The 18,169-nt window shown below is 48.8% G+C and overlaps 1 protein-coding gene across 3 annotated transcripts; it reads right to left on the bottom strand.

Annotated features, from left to right (window-relative positions):
• Nucleotides 1–788: 788 nt before the first annotated feature.
• On the bottom strand, nt 789–5,043 carry LOC123062123 (probable protein ABIL5). 3 transcript variants are annotated; one of them, XR_006429539.1, is made up of 9 exons: nt 4,626–5,043; nt 4,451–4,533; nt 4,188–4,335; nt 3,766–3,865; nt 3,634–3,673; nt 3,435–3,529; nt 2,949–3,104; nt 2,718–2,844; nt 789–1,066 (listed from the first exon to the last, which is right to left on the bottom strand). XR_006429539.1 is itself a non-coding variant. In XM_044485471.1 (8 exons), exons 1-8 carry the CDS (start codon nt 4,788–4,790, stop codon nt 968–970), a joined length of 807 nt encoding a protein of 268 aa, XP_044341406.1. In that variant the 5' UTR covers nt 4,791–5,029; the 3' UTR covers nt 789–967. The 3 variants fall into 3 exon arrangements, 2 of the variants coding, with proteins under 2 accessions (XP_044341406.1, XP_044341407.1); XM_044485471.1 differs by lacking the exon at nt 2,718–2,844 and having other exon boundaries at nt 3,028–3,104; nt 4,626–5,029; XM_044485472.1 differs by lacking the exon at nt 2,718–2,844 and having other exon boundaries at nt 3,028–3,104; nt 3,435–3,526; nt 4,626–5,019.
• Nucleotides 5,044–18,169: the final 13,126 nt, after the last annotated feature.

Consider the following 18,169-nt stretch of genomic DNA (forward strand, 5'->3'; position numbering starts at 1 on the left):
GGCAGGGGGCGGCTAGCGACGGGGTTAGGGTTTGGAGGTGGGCGGCTAGCAGCGGGGTGGGTGGTGGCGGGCGGCTAGCGGCGGGGGTGGTGAGCCGGGTGGAGGGATCGCGAGGTGAGGCTACGACAGCGGCAGGGAGCCAGCGACACACGGGGAGTAGCAGGAGGAGAGCTACGGCAGCAGCGAGAGGATCGGTGGCGCAGGCGTAGCGAGGCTAGCGGCGGCGGCTGGGTAGCGGCGGCGACACGGCTAGGGTAGGAAGAATCGAATGGAGGCTGATACCATGTAGAAGATTATGCAACTCATGATATATTGATCGGGTGCAATATGCATGTATATATAAGTACATAGGGGAGCCACGTCCTCAACTATACATGAAAGGAGGAGGGTTTGTTGTACAAGAAATACACATGCAATATCTACATCTTAACAATAACTAAATTAAAAAAAATTGTGACTAGGAGAATTCTCATACAGTGAGAAAAATTATCTTCTTATTAAGATCTGCTAGCTAAAAAAAATTCAAATACGTATCTTTTTTTTGTCTCCCTCTCTCACCTCAATAATTTTTCTATGTGTATTTATTAGCTAAAATATCAGACACGTGCACCTGGGTGTGAACAGTAAATTCATTTAAAAGAGCAAACACATTCAAAAAAACTGATTTCTTTTTTGGGCATCCAAGATGTTTGAATGCGTATGTGCGTGCAAAAATCCATGGTGTTTGGACATTCGAGGAACTCTAGGAAAAAAAGAACCACCATAGTATAAAACCTTGAGACTGGAAATGAAATGAACATGCGTGCTTCTCCTCGATGCGGAATGAATGTTTCAGCTCGACCCTGAATTTCAATTGACTGCACGTCTGCACATGCGTGCACCGGAGCAGAACTCAAACATGTATACATTCCTGTTACAGAACAATGGACATTCGGATGGCTGGCAAAAACTATGGCTCTTTTCACCGTTACGCATGTCGCTTGCTTCTTTTGAGAAATGACATGATGTTGCTGCCATGGCTGCCTTTCTTCTTCTTGTGATGACCCCCTGCAGCAACGTGAACATCCTGCATAAAATTCAGAGGAAAAAATTCTTATGCATCAAGGTAAAAAAGAAGCATGCATCACTGAATAGCTTGCTCAATGCTTAGTTGCCTGGAAAAATGTGTGTAAACCAAAAAACTGTGGTGGTCTAGGCCTAAAAAACTTGTATAAGTAGAACAACTGTTTGCTAATGAAATTCGCGGTAAAAGCTCTACTCCCGGATAAAACGCCTTGGCTCGACTGGATCGCCTTGCAACACCCCAATGCTCTTATCGCCCCACAAAACAGCCATTCCTTCATCGGCCGCACTATAAACCAGCAACTTCCGGTGCTCCATGCCATCTCCTTTGTTCTAACCCACTCTGGCACAAACACTTATTTCTGGCTAGAGCATGGATTCACCACAAACCTCTCGCTACATTATTCCCCTGCCTTTACTCTCACACCACTCTACCCCTAGCTCGTGTGGCTACTGTTTTTAACTACGGTTTAGATTCAATCCTACGGAACCACCTAACCTCTAATGCTTCTGCCGAGTTGTGTTTTGTGCTGTCTCTCCTGCAGGATTTTCAGGTGTCGCCTGGGCCAGACGAGCGCTACCTAAATGGTGGCCTGTGTTTCTCTACCAGGGCCGCCTACACGCTCACCATGGCCGACGCCTCGGTCAATGACGTGCATGCCATTCCAATATGGTCTTCATGCGTTCCAACCAGGTGAAGATCTTTGCATGGCTGCTGTTCCGAGATCGACTCAACTCCAAAAGCAACCTACTCCGCAAGCACATGGTCGCTGACTCACTATGTCCACGTTGCGGGTTCAATGGTGAGACACGCTCGCACATATTCATCGACTGCCCACTCGCGCAACGGATATGGCAACGGATTGGCATTCGCCCCTCGGCCACCGTTGACGATCTTTGGGACTGTCGTCTCCTCTCTCAGCTAGATGCGGCCATCTGGCACTCCAACGCAACTGAGTGGGCTCGTCTAGGTGTAGTTTTTGCGATCATAACGAAAATATCAAACACCTCTTTCTCGATTGTCCGTTGGCTAAGATTCTGTGGCGGTCGATTCATGTTGCGTTTAATATTAATCAACCCACCTCTATCAACATGTTATTTGGAACATGGCTTGATGGGGTTGATTCTGATACTGCAAGACACATTCGTGTTGGCGTTTGTGCTTTATTTTGGGCAGTATGGAACTGCAGAAATGATTTAGTCTTTAACAGATCAACAAACATTCACCTTTTGCAGGTTATCTTCAGGGCCACGGCGTTCATCCGTATGTGGTCGCTACTCACTCCGACGGAGGCCAGGGAGCGTTTGGTTACTGCGTCTACCTGATGGGAGATGGTAGCTCGGGATATTTTCAACCGGTTTGGATGGCGGTCATGTAATAGGATAGGCATGTAGTGCTCCTATTGTATTTGCCAGCCGGTTGTGGCTTTGGGTCTTAGCTCTTTTGAGCTTTTGTTTATTTTCGCACTACGACCTTTGGAGACTTTGTTACTGGATTATCTTTTTAATAATATGAGCCGTATGCATCTTTCTGATGCAGAGGCTGGGGTAAACTCCCTTTTTGAAAAAAAAATCCTCCTCATTATTCTATGGAAGATCTGGGACTCGAGAAATGCTATGACCTTCAAGCAGCAAAACCACCACAGTACCCTCACCTTTAAGAGAATCATTGATGATCTCATGCTCTGGACACACAGGATGAAGAAAACAGAGCAAAAACAGGCCGCCTCCTCATGGCGTTCCTACCTCTTATCACGATTACACATGCCTATGTAATTTCACCTTGTAATCAGTCGAACGATGGGTTACAAACATTGAGAAATATATTCAGGTGGGGAGCTCCCCCTCCGGTGATTTTTCAAAAAAAAACTGAATAGCTTACACACTTGGCAATGTCGTGTTGATTTCTTGGTGTAGATGTGTCTACAGCACATATTTCTGTAGTATGGTATAATATAGGAATACCTCTGCTCTGAAGGAAAATGACCTCGCTGTGGATGCTGGGTTTCCACCGTCTGCACCCGCCACGGCATGCTCCCTCCCTAATAAGATCACCATGGCATTAGCCACACGGTAAATCAATCATGGCGATATGAAAAGAGTAAGCTTAAAACAAGTGGGAACAACTTGCTATGTTATTAGTAGTTGAAGGGATGCTAAAAAATGTTACTCCCTCTGATCCAAAAAAAGTGTCGAATTTGAACTAAAACCACGACACTCATTTTGAATCGAAGGGAGTATATAAAGGGGGAATTTTGATCAGCTATAATGATTGGGATCCTTCTTCATAGTAGCATGGAAGCAGAATAGCTTTACGGTGCCAAATACTCCACAATTGCTCATAATATGTTTCATGTCGCAATTTTTTTTACCGATGGTTGATTCAGCATCATATGGCTTCAGAGTGCGAGTAGCTCCTGGCGCCACTGTGCTATTGAGCTTGAGGGGTTCTTCTGGGTCATCTCTGCTGTGTGGAAACGCTGCTAATGTCATACAGTGATACAAATTGCAGACCACAGGTACAAAGAAAGAAAGAGTGAAAGAATCTAAAGTAACAGGTAGCGAATAAACCTTGACTTGGCAACATTTTCCTGGTTGTTTCTTTCAGTAGCTGTAGTGGAAAGTGTAACTAGTCAGTAAATCATAGCAGAGCTGAAGCATTTTGCATGTTCATCATATAAGTCAAAAGTTTGAAAACTGTACATTGGGAAAGGTAACGGCGATGATATTGAACGGCGCCAGCGTCCGCACGAACGGCCAATAGTTGGAGAGAAATTGCATACTGTTCGCATGTCAAGAGCCTCTGGTAACATCAAGAGAGCAAACAAAAGTTCAGTGAGCATAGCAGGGTTTCGGTCGATATCAACAGTCAAGCTCAACTATGTAAGTCAACCGGAATAAGGAAACAAGTGGTGCATACTAAATTAGAACAGAGACGAATTCCCAAGCCAAAGAGCACCCAAAGTATCTGAAAACTAACCAGTGTGCATGTACCCTCTCAACTTTCAACTGTTACTTTATCATCATCATAGATATGGCTCAGTGTTTAATCCAAACTGTTTCTGGTAACTACACCAGATATTCACATAATTTGTTTACAGCTACAAGTGGAGAGAATACCCAACCTGCTTCAGGAAGCTGATCTTCTGCTCTGTTTGCATGATCTCAGTCTTGTCCTCCAGCTGGTGCTCAAGCTTGGATGAAACGGTCCCCAGATGATCAATCACTGCCACTACCGCGTTGCAGATGTAGCTCTTTGTACTGTCCAGGATTCTTCACCACCATGCGCAGGAAATGAAAGTTACACGCTGCCATCAAATTCCACCACCAAACAGGGAAGACAGAAAATGTATTGAAGTGAGAGAATCGATGGAAGTGCTGCGCTCACAGCCTCTTCTCCTCGGTGGCGAGGAACGCCTTCTCGCAGCAGTCCGCCGCCTGGTGCAACTGCGACTGCAGATCCTTGAGCTCCTGCAAACCCGAGCGAACGCGCCGGACGACACGCAAGCTTTAATCAGAGGCGCGCACTTGACGCGGGATGGTTGGGAGAAGAACCACTCAACTCTGAGCGCGCCGTCGAAGCTCTGGGGTGCTGCGCCGCCCTTCGCGCCGAGACCCGACGACGACGACGACCTGCCGAACGGCGCCGCGGGGCCCGTCGGCGCGCCGGAGGGAGGCGTCCCCTCCTGCCGCCCCGCCTCGCCGTCGCCGGCGCTCCCCGCGTCCATCTCGCACGCCAAGAACAACGACGGGCACGGGAGCGACAGAAGAGCGCTGAGGATGACGACGATGAGTGATGGGAAATGGCGTGTGCAGACGCGCGCGAAAGTGGCGTTCGGGGCGCAGGAGAACGTAGGGAGCAAGAGCAACGGGACAAGGCGCGGCAGGCCGTCTCGTGATCCCTCTGTTGGGGTGGCGCGCTCCGGGTCAGAGGCGCCGAGCGCTTGGACGGCGCGCTAGCGTGCGCCGCGCTCGTCACGGGCGAAGCGTACGCCCGGGTTCTTGCGGCGTCCCTTTCGAGGAGATTCTGAAGGTGCAGTAATTCGGAGAAAGTTTGGCGTCGAGCCTACGGCTGCGTCGTCCGTCGTCGGTTTTAACGAGGGTCTGGTGTTTCTTTGGTCGTTTAGAGCAACTTCAATGCAGCGACCCAAACGGACGGCGCATTTGTTCGCTTTTTGTCCGTTTGGGTCGGCCGCCCGCCCGGCGTTCGTCCATTGTATTTGGGTCGGCAATGCGCCCAACGTGCCGATCCATTTTAAGTCCGCATTTAATTTTTGAATTAAAAAATGTCCGCGGTAGATCATGCCAGCGGTCATGTCTTATGCCGGCATCATGTCAGCACCAACATACAATGCCGACTTCAGAAAATACCATAGTTCCTGCTGGCGCATTCGCTCGCCAGCCGGCCGGCACACATGCCAGCACACAAAAAATGGTGAGACTTGGAGTTCGACCACGCCACCGCGGCTCCCGTGGTCATGCCGGCACACCTGCCGGCATACAAAAAGATGGCCCTCGACGCCATAGATCAGTCGTCCTGAAACTTGAGCATGTCTGCCTGCATCTTCTCAAACCACGGCCTTTTTCATGGCGACAAGGCGTTGAGATCCACCTTCATGATCTCCACCCCGGTCATCATGCTTGCAAGCGCCACTTCTTTCGCCTTTGTCTTGGCGTTGGCGGCCTCGATCTCTAGCATCTTGGCTTGCTTCTCCGCCTTGAGCTCGAACATCTTAGCTTGCTTTTCGGCGTCAAGATCAAGCCTTCTCCTTTGGATCTCCATGAAAGCGCTTATTTGCTCTTCTTTGAAACACCGGCGCTCCTCCTCCCTTGAGTCCTTCTTATTCATCATGTCGTCCACGCTTGCGATCAAGGCGTTGGTGGCCGCATCTCGCTTGTCCTCCTTCTTGAAGTTGGTCCTCCCCCGCGGCCGTGCCGACCCGCCCTCCCCAACATCCTCCACGGCGCGCTTCCCCCCACGTGTCTTGAGCGCGGCATATTGTGCCTTGAACTTCTCTTCGTCCTTGATGACACGATAGCAATGGGAGAGGTTGAAGCACTTGCCATTGTATTGAACCTTGAATGCCTCCAAAGCTTGAAATGCCTACAAAATGTTTCCATGAAAGCATATGGGCAAGTGATAGCAAATGAAGACGTAAAAAAATGATCTTGATGGCACAAAAGAGGCCGACTTGCTTGCTATCATACCATGTCTTGCACGCCGATGCCGCTCACGGGGCGGGCCTTGACGCTCTCAAGGGTGACACAAAACTTGTTGCACTCTTGTTGGATTACCCTCCAACGCTTGGAAATGGAGACCCACCCACGCGTGCTCACAAATTGGTAGGGTGGAAACTTCTTGCGCTCATGAAACTCGCGGTGCACACGAGTCCAAAAGGTTGAATGCTTTTGCTCGACGCCCATCTTTGGGTCTTGTCCAATGTCTCGCCAACACTCGCATAGAAGTTTGTCCTCGGTAGCTGTGTACGCCTTCGTGCGTTTGCTCTTGCGCTTCGGCTTCGGCTCGGCGGCTTGGTTGGCGAGCTCGTCCTCGAACAAAGGCTCCACTTGATGTCGCACTCGTCCTCTTCCTCGTGGTCGAGGGGGAAGCCGTCCAGGTCGACGCCGACCTGATCACGCATGAAGGCCGCCTGATAGGGATCATAGCCAGCGGCTGGCGTGAACGCCTCGGGGCCGTCCTGGCTTTGCGTCTCCTCAGGATCGTAGTCAGCGCCAGGCGCACCACCCTCAAAGATGAGGTGTTGCATGTAGTCCTCGTCGACGGTGTACGACATTTTCTCGAACAGGTTGCGGGCGTCCGGGAGACCGCCGGCCGGCGTCTGTCGCGCGCATTTCCTCGCGCCGCCGGACGACGAGCCACCGACCACCGTGGTGGCGTTGAGGTCGATGGGCGCGGATGCGGGTGTGGAAGGCGCGACCACGCTCATGTCGGGTGAGCACTCCCCGGTGAGGCGGGAGGCCTGCGGGTAGACGTGGAAGCCGGGGACCGGGTTGCAAGCCGACGCGCGGGGTGAGTCGGGCATCACCATCCGAGAAAATGCCGACGAGCCGGTGCTGGCCGCGGCAACGGCGGCTTGGACGAGGTGGTGCTGGCTAGGGTTTACCCCAAGCATGTAAAGCGCCTCCCTCGTTACAGCGGCGATGCCCTGCACAGCGGCCTCATCCCTCGCGTCCGCGGCGTGCCTCCTGCCCTTCCTCTTGGCCGTCTCCCTTGCCCGCTGTTCGGGCGTCAGCGCCTTCTTCGGCTTGGTCGCCGCGGCGGTCTTGCGCAGGGCACGAGGCTTGCCTTTCCGGAGGAGGCGACGGCGCCGGACGAGGCGAGGGAGGCGAGGCCGGCGGCGGCGTCGAGGTCGAGGTCGATGGTGTCCTTCATCGCTGGTTGGGGGCGGGGGGCACGCGCTGGCGGGAGGTTTTTGGAAAAATAAGGAAAAATGGTTGTGGCTGACACCGACAGGCGGGCCCGAGAAGAGAAATAGGCGCGCGCGCGTCCGTCTCGTGTCCGCGCCAACGCAAATCCGGCTTTAAAATGGGCATGAAATGGCTCGCCCGCGGACGAAAAACGGACGCGCTATCTGTTTAGGTCGGCGCATTGGACCGCCACTTTTGTCCGCACCGATCCAAACAGACGCGGGCGGACGAAATGGGTCGCCCCATTAAAGTTGCTCTTACTGCCGACTGTAACGGAAATCGATGAATATCCCGTGGATACTGGGTGAAGTGAATCGTCCCCCAACCCAAGAAAGTCGCTGCCTTCTTTATACGTACACAAGAGTCATTTCTGGGTTTATTAACACGGTACAGATGCAGATGTCTAGGCGCCTTCGTAATCGATAAGAATGTTTCGTCGTTTTGAATGAGCATAGCAGGAAAGTCTGAAAAGGATTTTAAAAAATGCAGCAGCGGTGTCAAGTCTAGGATCAGCACCTCTGATAAACTGGTTTCATCACAAGGAATCTAATTATTTGAGTTATGCTCAGTTTATTGTTTCGGTTTTTCTATCAAAAATGCTATTGCGCTGACATTCACTAGAATAGGATGACAAATCAAATGCTTTTATGGTAATTTATATTATTGCGAGGAGGACAATTTCTTTTAACAAGTACGACAAAACCTAGTAAGAAATTGAACTCGGGCAAATTTGCCATGCTTATCTTCTCTCTTTTTTTAGAAAAGGGGATGACCTCCGGCCTCTGCATAGAAAAAGAGATGACCCCTGGCCTCTGCATCTGGGCGATGCATACGGCCACTTTATTAATTATTCTTACAAGCCGACTTCTAAGCAACAAATGTCGCTACACCTATCCAGTTGATGAAGGGGCGCAGATAGCCTGGGCCTAATACCAAACAGACATCGCAGCCAAGCCTAACATCTAGGACCTGAGACCCCAACCTAGCCACTTGCCAGGTCTGGGGCACACACTGGTCCAGCGTGCTATCAAAGGCCGCCACCGCCAACTGCCACCGCTCTATATTCAGAACTGTACAGATGCATCAACCTTGCTCGGTCTGGTTATCGTCGACGCCACCACGGCACCCAACGACACCTCCTCCCTGCGCGCAAACAGTTGACCACGCCGCGGTCGCCACTGATACACCTCAGCGCCATGCTACTGTTGGGGAACGTAGTAATTTCAAAAATTCCCTACGCACACGCAAGATCATGGTGATGCATAGCAACGAGAGGGGAGAGTGTTGTCCACGTACCCTCATAGACCGAAAGCGGAAGCGTTAGCACAACACAGTTGATGTAGTCGTACGTCTTCATGATCCGACCGATCAAGCACCGAACGCACGTCACCTCTGAGTTCTGCACATGTTCAACTCGATGACGTCCCTCGAACTCTGATCCAGCCGAGCTTTGAGGGAGAGTTCCGTCAGCACGACGGCGTGGTGACGATGATGATGTTCTACCGACACAGGGCTTCGCCTAAGCACTGCTACGATATGACCGATGTGGATTATGGTGGAGGGGGGCACCGCACACGGCTAAGAGATCCAAGGGATCAATTGTTGTATCTATGGGGTGTCCCCCTCCTCCGTAAATAAAGGGGGAGGAGGAGGGGGTCGTCCAAGGGGAGGAGGCGCGTCCAAGGGGGGCAATCCTACTCCAAGTAGGTTTTGCCCCCCTTTCCTATTCCAACTAGGAGAAGGGGGAATGAGGAGGTGGAGAGAAGGAAGGAGAAAGGGGGGCCGCCGCCCCCTTCCCTTTCCCAATTCAGATTGGGGCAAGGGGGGCCACGCGCCACCTCCTGCCGCCTCTCCTCATCCACTACTTGGGCCCATGAGGCCCAATAACCCCCCGGGGGGTTCCGGTAACCCCCCGGTACTCCGGTATATATCCGATAACCCCCTGAACCATTCCGGTGTCCGAATATAGTCGTCCAATATATCAATCTTCATGTCTCGACCATTTCGAGACTCCTCGTCATGTCCGTGATCACATCCGGGACTCCGAACTACCTTCGGTACATCAAAACACATAAACTCATAATATAACCGTCATCGAACTTTAAGCGTGCGGACCCTACATGTTCGAGAACTATGTAGACATGACCGAGACACGTCTCCGGTCAATAACCAATAGCGGAACCTGGATGCTCATATTGGCTCCTACATATTCTATGAAGATCTTTATCGGTCAAACCGCATAACAACATACGTTGTTCCCTTTGTCATTGGTATGTTACTTGCTCGAGATTCAATCGTCGGTATCTCAATACCTAGTTCAATCTCGTTACCAGCAAGTCTCTTTACTCGTTCCATAACACATCATCCCATAACTAACTCATTAGTTGCAATGCTTGCAGGGCTTAAGTGATGTGTATTACCGAGTTGGCCCAGAGATACCTCTCCGACAATCGGAGTGGCAAATCCTAATCTCGAAATACGCCAACCCAATAAGTACCTTTGGAGACACATGTAGAGCACCTTTATAATCACCCAGTTACGTTGTGACGTTTGGTAGCACACAAAGTGTTCCTCCGGTAAACAGGAGTTGCATAATCTTATAGTCATAGGAACATGTATAAGTCATGAAGAAAGCAATATCAACAAACTAAATGATCAAGTGCTAAGCTAAAGGAATGGGTCAAGTCAACCACATCATCCTCCTAATGGTGTGATCCCGTTAATCAAATGACAACTCTTTGTCTATGGTTAGGAAACATAACCATATTTGATTCAACGAGCTAGTCAAGTAGAGGCATACTAGTGACACTCTGTCTTGTCTATGTATTCACACATGTATCATGTTTCCGGTTAATACAATTCTAGCATGAATAATAAACATTTATCATGATATAAGGAAATAAATAATAACTTTATTATTGCCTCTAGGGCATATTTCCTCCAGTCTCCCACTTGCACTAGAGTCAATAATCTAGATTACATAGTAATGATTCTAACACCCATGGAGCCTTGGTGCTGATCATGTTTTGCTCGTGGAAGAGGCTTAGTCAACGGGTCTGCAACATTCAGATCCGTATGTATCTTGCGAATCTCTATGTCTCCCACCTGGACTTGATCCCGGATGGAGTTGAAGCGTCTCTTGATGTGCTTGGTTCTCTTGTGAAATCTGGATTCCTTTGCTAAAGCAATTGCACCAGTAGTGTCACAAAAGATTTTCATTGGACCCGACGCACTAGGTATGACACCTAGATCGGATATGAATTCCTTCATCCAGACTCCTTCATTTGCTGCTGATTCCATAATCATAAAATGCGGCAATTGCTAACATGATTCAGACAGACTTAAGCATTGCTACGGGTGAGAAGGTCTCATCGTAGTCAATCCCTTGAACTTGTCGAAAACCTTTTGCAACAAGTCGAGCTTTATAGATAGTAACATTACCATCAGCGTTCGTCTTCTTCTTGAAGATCCATTTATTCTCGATGGCTTGCCGATCAACGGGCAAGTCAACCAAAGTCCACACATGGATCCCATCTCAGATTTCATGGCCTCAAGCCATTTTTTGGAATCTGGGCTCACCATCGCTTCTTCATAGTTCATAGGTTCGTCATGGTCTAGTAACATAACCTCCAGAACAGGATTACCGTGCCACTCTGATGCGGATCTCACTCTGGTTGATCTACGATGTTCAGTAACAACTTGATCTAAAGTTTCATGATCATTATCATTAACTTCCTCACTAATTGGTGTAGGTGTCACAGGAACCGGTTTCTATGATGAACTACTTTCCAATAAGGGAGCAGGTACAATTACCTCATCAAGTTCTACTTTCCTCCCACTCACTTCTTTCGAGAGAAACTCCTTCCCAAGAAAGGATCCAAATTTAGCAACAAACATTTTGCCTTCAGATCTGTGATAGAAGGTGTACCCAACAGTTTCCTTTAGGTATCCTATGAAGACACATTTCTCCGATTTGGGTTCGAGCTTATTAGGTTGAAGTTTTTTCACATAAGCATCGCAGCCACAAACTTTAAGAAACGACAACTTTGGTTTCTTGCCAAACCATAGTTCATAAGGCGTCGTCTCAACGGATTTTGATGGTGCCCTATTTAACGTGAATGCAGCCGTCTCTAAAGCATAACCCCAAAATGATAGCGGTAAATCGGTAAGAGGCATCATAGATCGCACCATATCTAGTAAAGTATGATTACGATGTTCGGGCACACCATTACACTGTGGTGTTCCAGGTGGCATGAGTTGCGAAACTATTCCGCATTGTTTCAAATGAAGACCAAACTCGTAACTCAAATATTCTCCTCCACGATCAGATCGTAGAAACTTTATTTTCTTGTTACGATGATTTTCAACTTCACTCTAAAATTCTTTGAACTTTTCAAATGTTTTAGATTTATGTTTCATTAAGTAGATATACCCATATCTGCTTAAATCAGCTGTGAAGGTGAGAAAATAACGATACCCGCTGCGAGCCTCAACATTCATCGGACCACATACATCTGTATGTATGCTTTCCAACAAATCTGTTGCTCGCTCCATAGTTCCGGAGAACGGCGTTTTAGTCATCTTGCCCATGAGGCACGGTTCGCAAGTACCAAGTGATTCATAATCTAGTGGTTCCAAAAGTCCATCAGTATGGAGTTTCTTCATGCGCTTTACACCAATATGACCTAAATGGCAGTGTCACAAATAAGTTGCAGTATCATTATCAACTCTGCATCTTTTTGGCTTCAATATTATGAATATGTGTATCACTACTATCGAGATTCAATAAGAATAGACCACTCTTCAAGGGTGTATGACCATAAAAGATATTAATCATATAAATAGAACAACCATTATTCTCTGATTTAAATGGATAACCGTCTCGTATCAAACAAGATCCAGATATAATGTTTATGCTCAACGCTGGCACCAAATAATAATTATTCAGGTCTAAAACTAATCCCGAAGGTAGATGTAGAGGTAGCATACCGACTGCGATCACATCAACTTTGGAACCATTTCCCACGCACATTGTCACCTCGTCCTTAGCCAATCTTCGCTTAATCCGTAGTCCCTGTTTCGAGTTGCAAATATTAGCAACAGAACCATTATCAAATACCCAGGTGCTACTGCGAGTATTAGTAAGGTACACATCAATAACATGTATATCACATATACCTTTGTTCACCTTGCCATCCTTCTTATCCGCCAAATACTTGGGGCAGTTCCGCTTCCAGTGACCAGTCTGTTTGAAGTAGAAGCACTCAATTTTAGGCTTAGGTCCAGACTTGGGTTTCTTCTCTTGAGCAGCAACTTGTTTGTCGTTCTTCTTGAAGTTCCCCTTCTTCTTCCCTTTACCCTTTTTCTTGAAACTAGTGGTCTTGTTGACCATCAACACTTGATGCTCCTTTTTGATTTCTACCTCCGCAGCCTTTAGCATCGCGAAGAGCTCGGGAATTGTCTTATCCATCCCTTGCATATTATAATTCATCATGAAGCTTTTGTAGCTTGGTGGCAGTGATTGAAGAACTCTGTCAATGACACTATCAACAGGAAGATTAACTCCCAGTTGAGTCAAGTGATTATGATACCCAGACATTTTGAGTATATGTTCATTGACAGAACTATTCTCCTCCATCTTGCAACTATAGAACTTATTGGAGACTTCATATCTCTCAATCCAGGCATTTGCTTGAAATATTAACTTCAAATCCTGGAACATCTCATATGCTCCATGACGTTCAAAACATCGTTGAAGTCCCAGTTCTAAGCCGTAAAGCATGTCACACTGAACTATCGAGTAGTCATCAACTTTACTCTGCCAAACGTTCTTAACGTTGTCAGCAGCATCTGCAGCAGGCTTGGTGAAGGAAATATGCCCTAGAGGCAATAATAAAGTTATTATTTATTTCCTTATATCATGATAAATGTTTATTATTAATGCTAGAATTGTATTAACCAGAAACATAATACATGTGTGAATACATAGACAAACAGAGTGTCACTAGTATGCCTCTACTTGACTAGCTCATTGATCAAAGATGGTTATGTTTCCTAGCCATAGACAAAGATTTATCATTTGATTAACGGGATCACATCATTAGGAGAATGATGTGATTGACTTGACCCATTCCGTTAGCTTAGCACTTGATCATTTAGTTTGTTGCTATTGCTTTCTTCATGACTTATACATGTTCCCATGACTATGAGATTATGCAACTCTCGTTTACCGGAGGAACACTTTGTGTGCTACCAAACGTCACAACGTAACTGGGTGATTATAAAGGTTCTCTACAGGTGTCTTCGGAGGTACTTGTTGGGTTGGCGTATTTTGAGATTAGGATTTGTCACTCCGATTGTCAGAGAGGTATCTCTGGGCCCACTCGGTAATACACATCACTTAAGCCTTGCAAGCATTGCAACTAATGAGTTAGTTGCGGGATGACATGTTACGGAACGAGTAAAGAGACTTGCCGGTAACGAGATTGAACTAGGTATTGAGATACCGACGATCGAATCTCGGGCAAGTAACATACCGATGACAAAGGGAACAAACGTATGTTGTTATGCGGTTTGACCGATAAAGATCTTCGTAGAATATGTAGGAGCCAATATGAGCATCCAGGTTCCGCTATTGGTTATTGACCGGAGAAGTGTCTTGGTCATGTCTACATAGTTCTCGAACCCATAGGGTCCGCATGCTTAAAGTTTGATGACAATTATATTATGAGTTTATAGTTTTTGATGTATCGAAGGTAGTTCGGAGTCCCGGATATGATCATGGACATGACGAGGAGTCTTGAAATGTTCGAGACGTAAAGATCAATATATTGGACGACTATATTTGGATACCGGAATGGTTCCGGGTGAGATCAGAATAATATCGGAGCACCGGGAGGTTATCGGAACCCCCCGGGAGGTATATGGGCCTTAATGGGCTTTAGTGGAAAGGAGGGCAAAGGAGGAAGGGAGGGGGCGCGCCCCCCAAGCCCAATCCGAATTGGGAGGGGGGCCGGGCCCCCCTTTCCTTCCTCCCTCCTTCCTCTTCCTTCCCTCTTCCTCTCCAAATAGGAAAAGGAGGAGTCCTACTCCCGATGGGAGTAGGACGCCCCCCTTGGGTGCGCCTCCTCCCCTTGGCTGACCCTCTCCTCCCCTCCTTTATATACGGAGGAGAGGGGCACCCCATAGACATAACAATCTCTCTTGGATCTTTTAGCCGTGTGCGGTACCCCTCTCCACCATAGTCCACTGTTGGTGTCAAAACCGGCGGATCTCGGGTAGGGGGTCCCGAACTGTGCGTCTAAGGCGGATGGTAACAGGAGGCAAGGGACGCGATGTTTACCCAGGTTCGAGCGCTCTTGATAGAGGTAATACCCTACGTCCTGCTTGATTATTCTTGATGATATGAGTATTACAAGAGTTGATCTACCACGAGATCAGAGAGGCTAAACCCTAGAAGCTAGCCTATGGTATGATTGTATCTTGTCCTACGGACTAAAACCCTCCGGTTTATATAGACACCGGAGGGGGTTAGGGTTACACAAGGTCGGTTACAAAGGAGGAGATATACATATCAGTATTGCCTAGCTTGCCTTTCACGCCAAGTAAAGTCCCATCCGGACATGAGACGAAGCCTTCAATCTTGTATCTTCATAGTTCAACAGTCCGGCGAAGGATATAGTCCGGCTATCCAGAGCCCCCCTAATCCAGGACTCCCTCAGTAGCCCCCGAACCAGGCTTCAATGACGTCAAGTCTGGCACGCAGTGTTGTCTTCGACATTGCAAGGCGGGTTCTTCTCAAATTTTGAATGTTTGTCAAGTAGTGTCCGGACCCATAAATGTTGGACTTCTTGGCTTCTGCGCCCAATAAGGGCTATCTTCCACGCGTCGAATGAATACGAGGAGCCAGGGTGTTTTTACATTCACCCCCCTTGCCAGATAAATAAATTTTCTATTAAAGGGATGGGGATTCTTAGATCCAATCCATACCATCCTCCCACAGCGAGAATCCATCAGAGCGCGCTTCGGAAAAATCCATTCCAACATGGCCGACCACCGCAGCTCCTCCTCCACCCCCGTAGCCCTATGCCCGGTGATTGGGAGAGATGTTCCGTCCCACACAGTCGATTAGTCGAACTACAGACTTAGGGATTTCTCCCTCCGGCGTATATGGTTCTCGTACGAGCCGGGCTCGCCACCTACAATGGCGGGGAGCAAGCGGAGAGCTTCCCCAGCCCCTCTATGGGGGAGCGGGTATGCCTTGTTCCCTACTTATTAAGGGGACTCAGATTTCCAATTCATCCGTTCCTCCGCGGGCTCCTGGAGTTTTACGGTCTCCAACTGCATAATTTCACCCCTGCTTCCATATTACACATCGCCGGCTACGTTGCCCTCTGCGAGTTATTCCTGGGCTGCGAGGCTCATTTCGAGCTGTGGAAGAGGTTATTTTTCCTCGCCCCTCACACACAGAAGGGGTCACTTTATCAAGTGGGCGGAGCCGAAATATGGCGCATCGTCAAAACCGGATACCTGTCCGGTACTCCGAAGAAGACGTCTGAAGACTGCCCTTCGGAACGGTTTTATATGGAGGACGTCCCTCTTCCAGACCCTGTTTAGTGGGGTCTTCCTGAGTTCAACAATGCTCCTCTGAAGAAACACCGAAGCTTGCGCCCATGGAGCCCCCAGGAGGAAGACAATGGAGAAGTCCTTTACCTGATGAACCGGATTAAAGCGGTGGCTCAATCAGGATTGACAGTAATCAAAGTTCTGTCAATATGCATAATGCGGGGAGTGCAGCCACTTCAATATCGAGGGCACCCCCTGTGGTGTTTTAACGGGGAAGATGATGCCACCCGTTGCGGGCGTAAGGGACGGACTCCGCTGCTGCCTTAGCAAAAATTCTGTCCGAGTTGTTCAAGGGAGAGGAAGAGGAGTTCATCCGCATCAAGCCACGGGATGGATTCTCCGTGTACAACCCTCCAAGCTGGGTGAGTTATATCTCCTTACTCCCATTCTTCCCGCATTTTTTGTCGTAAGTACTTACCTTGCCATTTTACGAGAGGAACTGCGAAAAGCTGTAAGGGAGGTCAATATCCCATCTCCACAACCAGAGGACCCTGACCGGGCCCTCGGTCCTGGACTCGAAGAAGATCCGGACATATTCGTGGAGCTGATAGACAGGCAGTTCTATCAATTGAGCTGTGATGACGCCATGGTGGCCATCACGACCGACTATCCTGGACTGCTCCCTGCATCGCATGTAAGAAAAACCAAAATCCCAACTCCAAAAACTAGGATCCCCTTTTATACACTTCACCTACCATATACATATGGTGTTTTACAGGGAAGGCATTCGGGACACCGTGCCGAACCCGCAGCAACTCGCCAACAAGAGGCACTGGGACCGGGTAGGCCAAAAAGGAAGGCGGTCAGGACAGAAACGTCGGCATAGAGGTATGACAAAAAACCCCGCTCCGTGGTTGCCGTCTTTCTCAAAATGTAATGACATCCATGTTTCTTTAATAGAAAAAACGCTCGCCGAAATATGTCCGGAGAGGCTGCCGATCATGCTTCCACCAGTCGGGCTCCAGGGCCGGACATAGAGGCGGAAGCCGACATGGGGCGTACGCCGGATACTCCTCCTACAGAGGATGCGGATAGACTGTCCGCTACAAATTCAGAAGTGGAGAGCGCCATGAATCATAGGCGTCGCTGGGCGGTACTCCGTGACGCTTGCTTCTCACCAGAGGCATTTGATGCCTTCAATTCTGGAGACGCGTACCTCCGTGCTGCTCAAAATGGTCTAGCCAGAGCCGCGGACCAGTATGTAATGGATGTACGGGTAAGTAAATCTGACGATTATATGTATCAGTAGCCCCCGAGACTTGAAACAGTTGACACAACTGATTTAAGGATCAATATTTGTGCAGGTTCTTACCGGGAAGAACTCTCAACTGTCTCAAGAGCTAGACGAGTGCAAGGCCCAGCTGGAAGCCGCTGTTGCCGCATTGAAGGAGTCCAAAAAGGGTCCCCCTGGTAACTCTTTTGTGTATTGCAAATAATATCAGTACCAGGTAGTATGCGATGTACATGCACACCTAACAATAGATGTTGCAGGTGGCCCCGGAGTGAATCCGGAGGCCGTGGAGGCGGATACGGCACATGACGATCGACAGCGAAACACTGGCGAGCGCGTGCTGACGCGAGTCAGGCAGGAGAAAAACGATCTCCAAGATGCCAATATCCGGTTGGGCAAGGAACTGAAGGATGTCTGAGCCCAGCTTGCGGACTCCGTGAAGGAGAATAAATGGCTTCAGCGCGGCATTTTTAGTAAGTGCTTGAACGAACTTTTTTAAAGGAGTTCGGCGAAGAAGCCCGCTAACAGCGTTATATCTGCAGGTATGCTGATGGGTCGTCCCGCGGAGGAGATGCCTGGGTCCTCAGGTGATCTTTTGTCAGAGCTCTCCCAACTGCACGAACAAGTTCGGCAGGTGATGCAGAGTATTACCCAAGCCTTGTGGCCGTCCGCGTACCCGCCAGGAGGCATGGGGGAGCTTATGGAGAAGCTAAAGGGAGCACGGCGGCGCTTCCGGTTATGGAAGATATCGGCCTGTCGACAGGGTGCATGGGAAGCCTAGGCTATGGTGAAGACACGATACACCAAGGCTGACCCAAACCA

Source organism: Triticum aestivum, chromosome 3A (genome assembly GCF_018294505.1).
Source record: "Triticum aestivum cultivar Chinese Spring chromosome 3A, IWGSC CS RefSeq v2.1, whole genome shotgun sequence".
Taxonomy (NCBI): Eukaryota; Viridiplantae; Streptophyta; class Magnoliopsida; order Poales; family Poaceae; genus Triticum; species Triticum aestivum.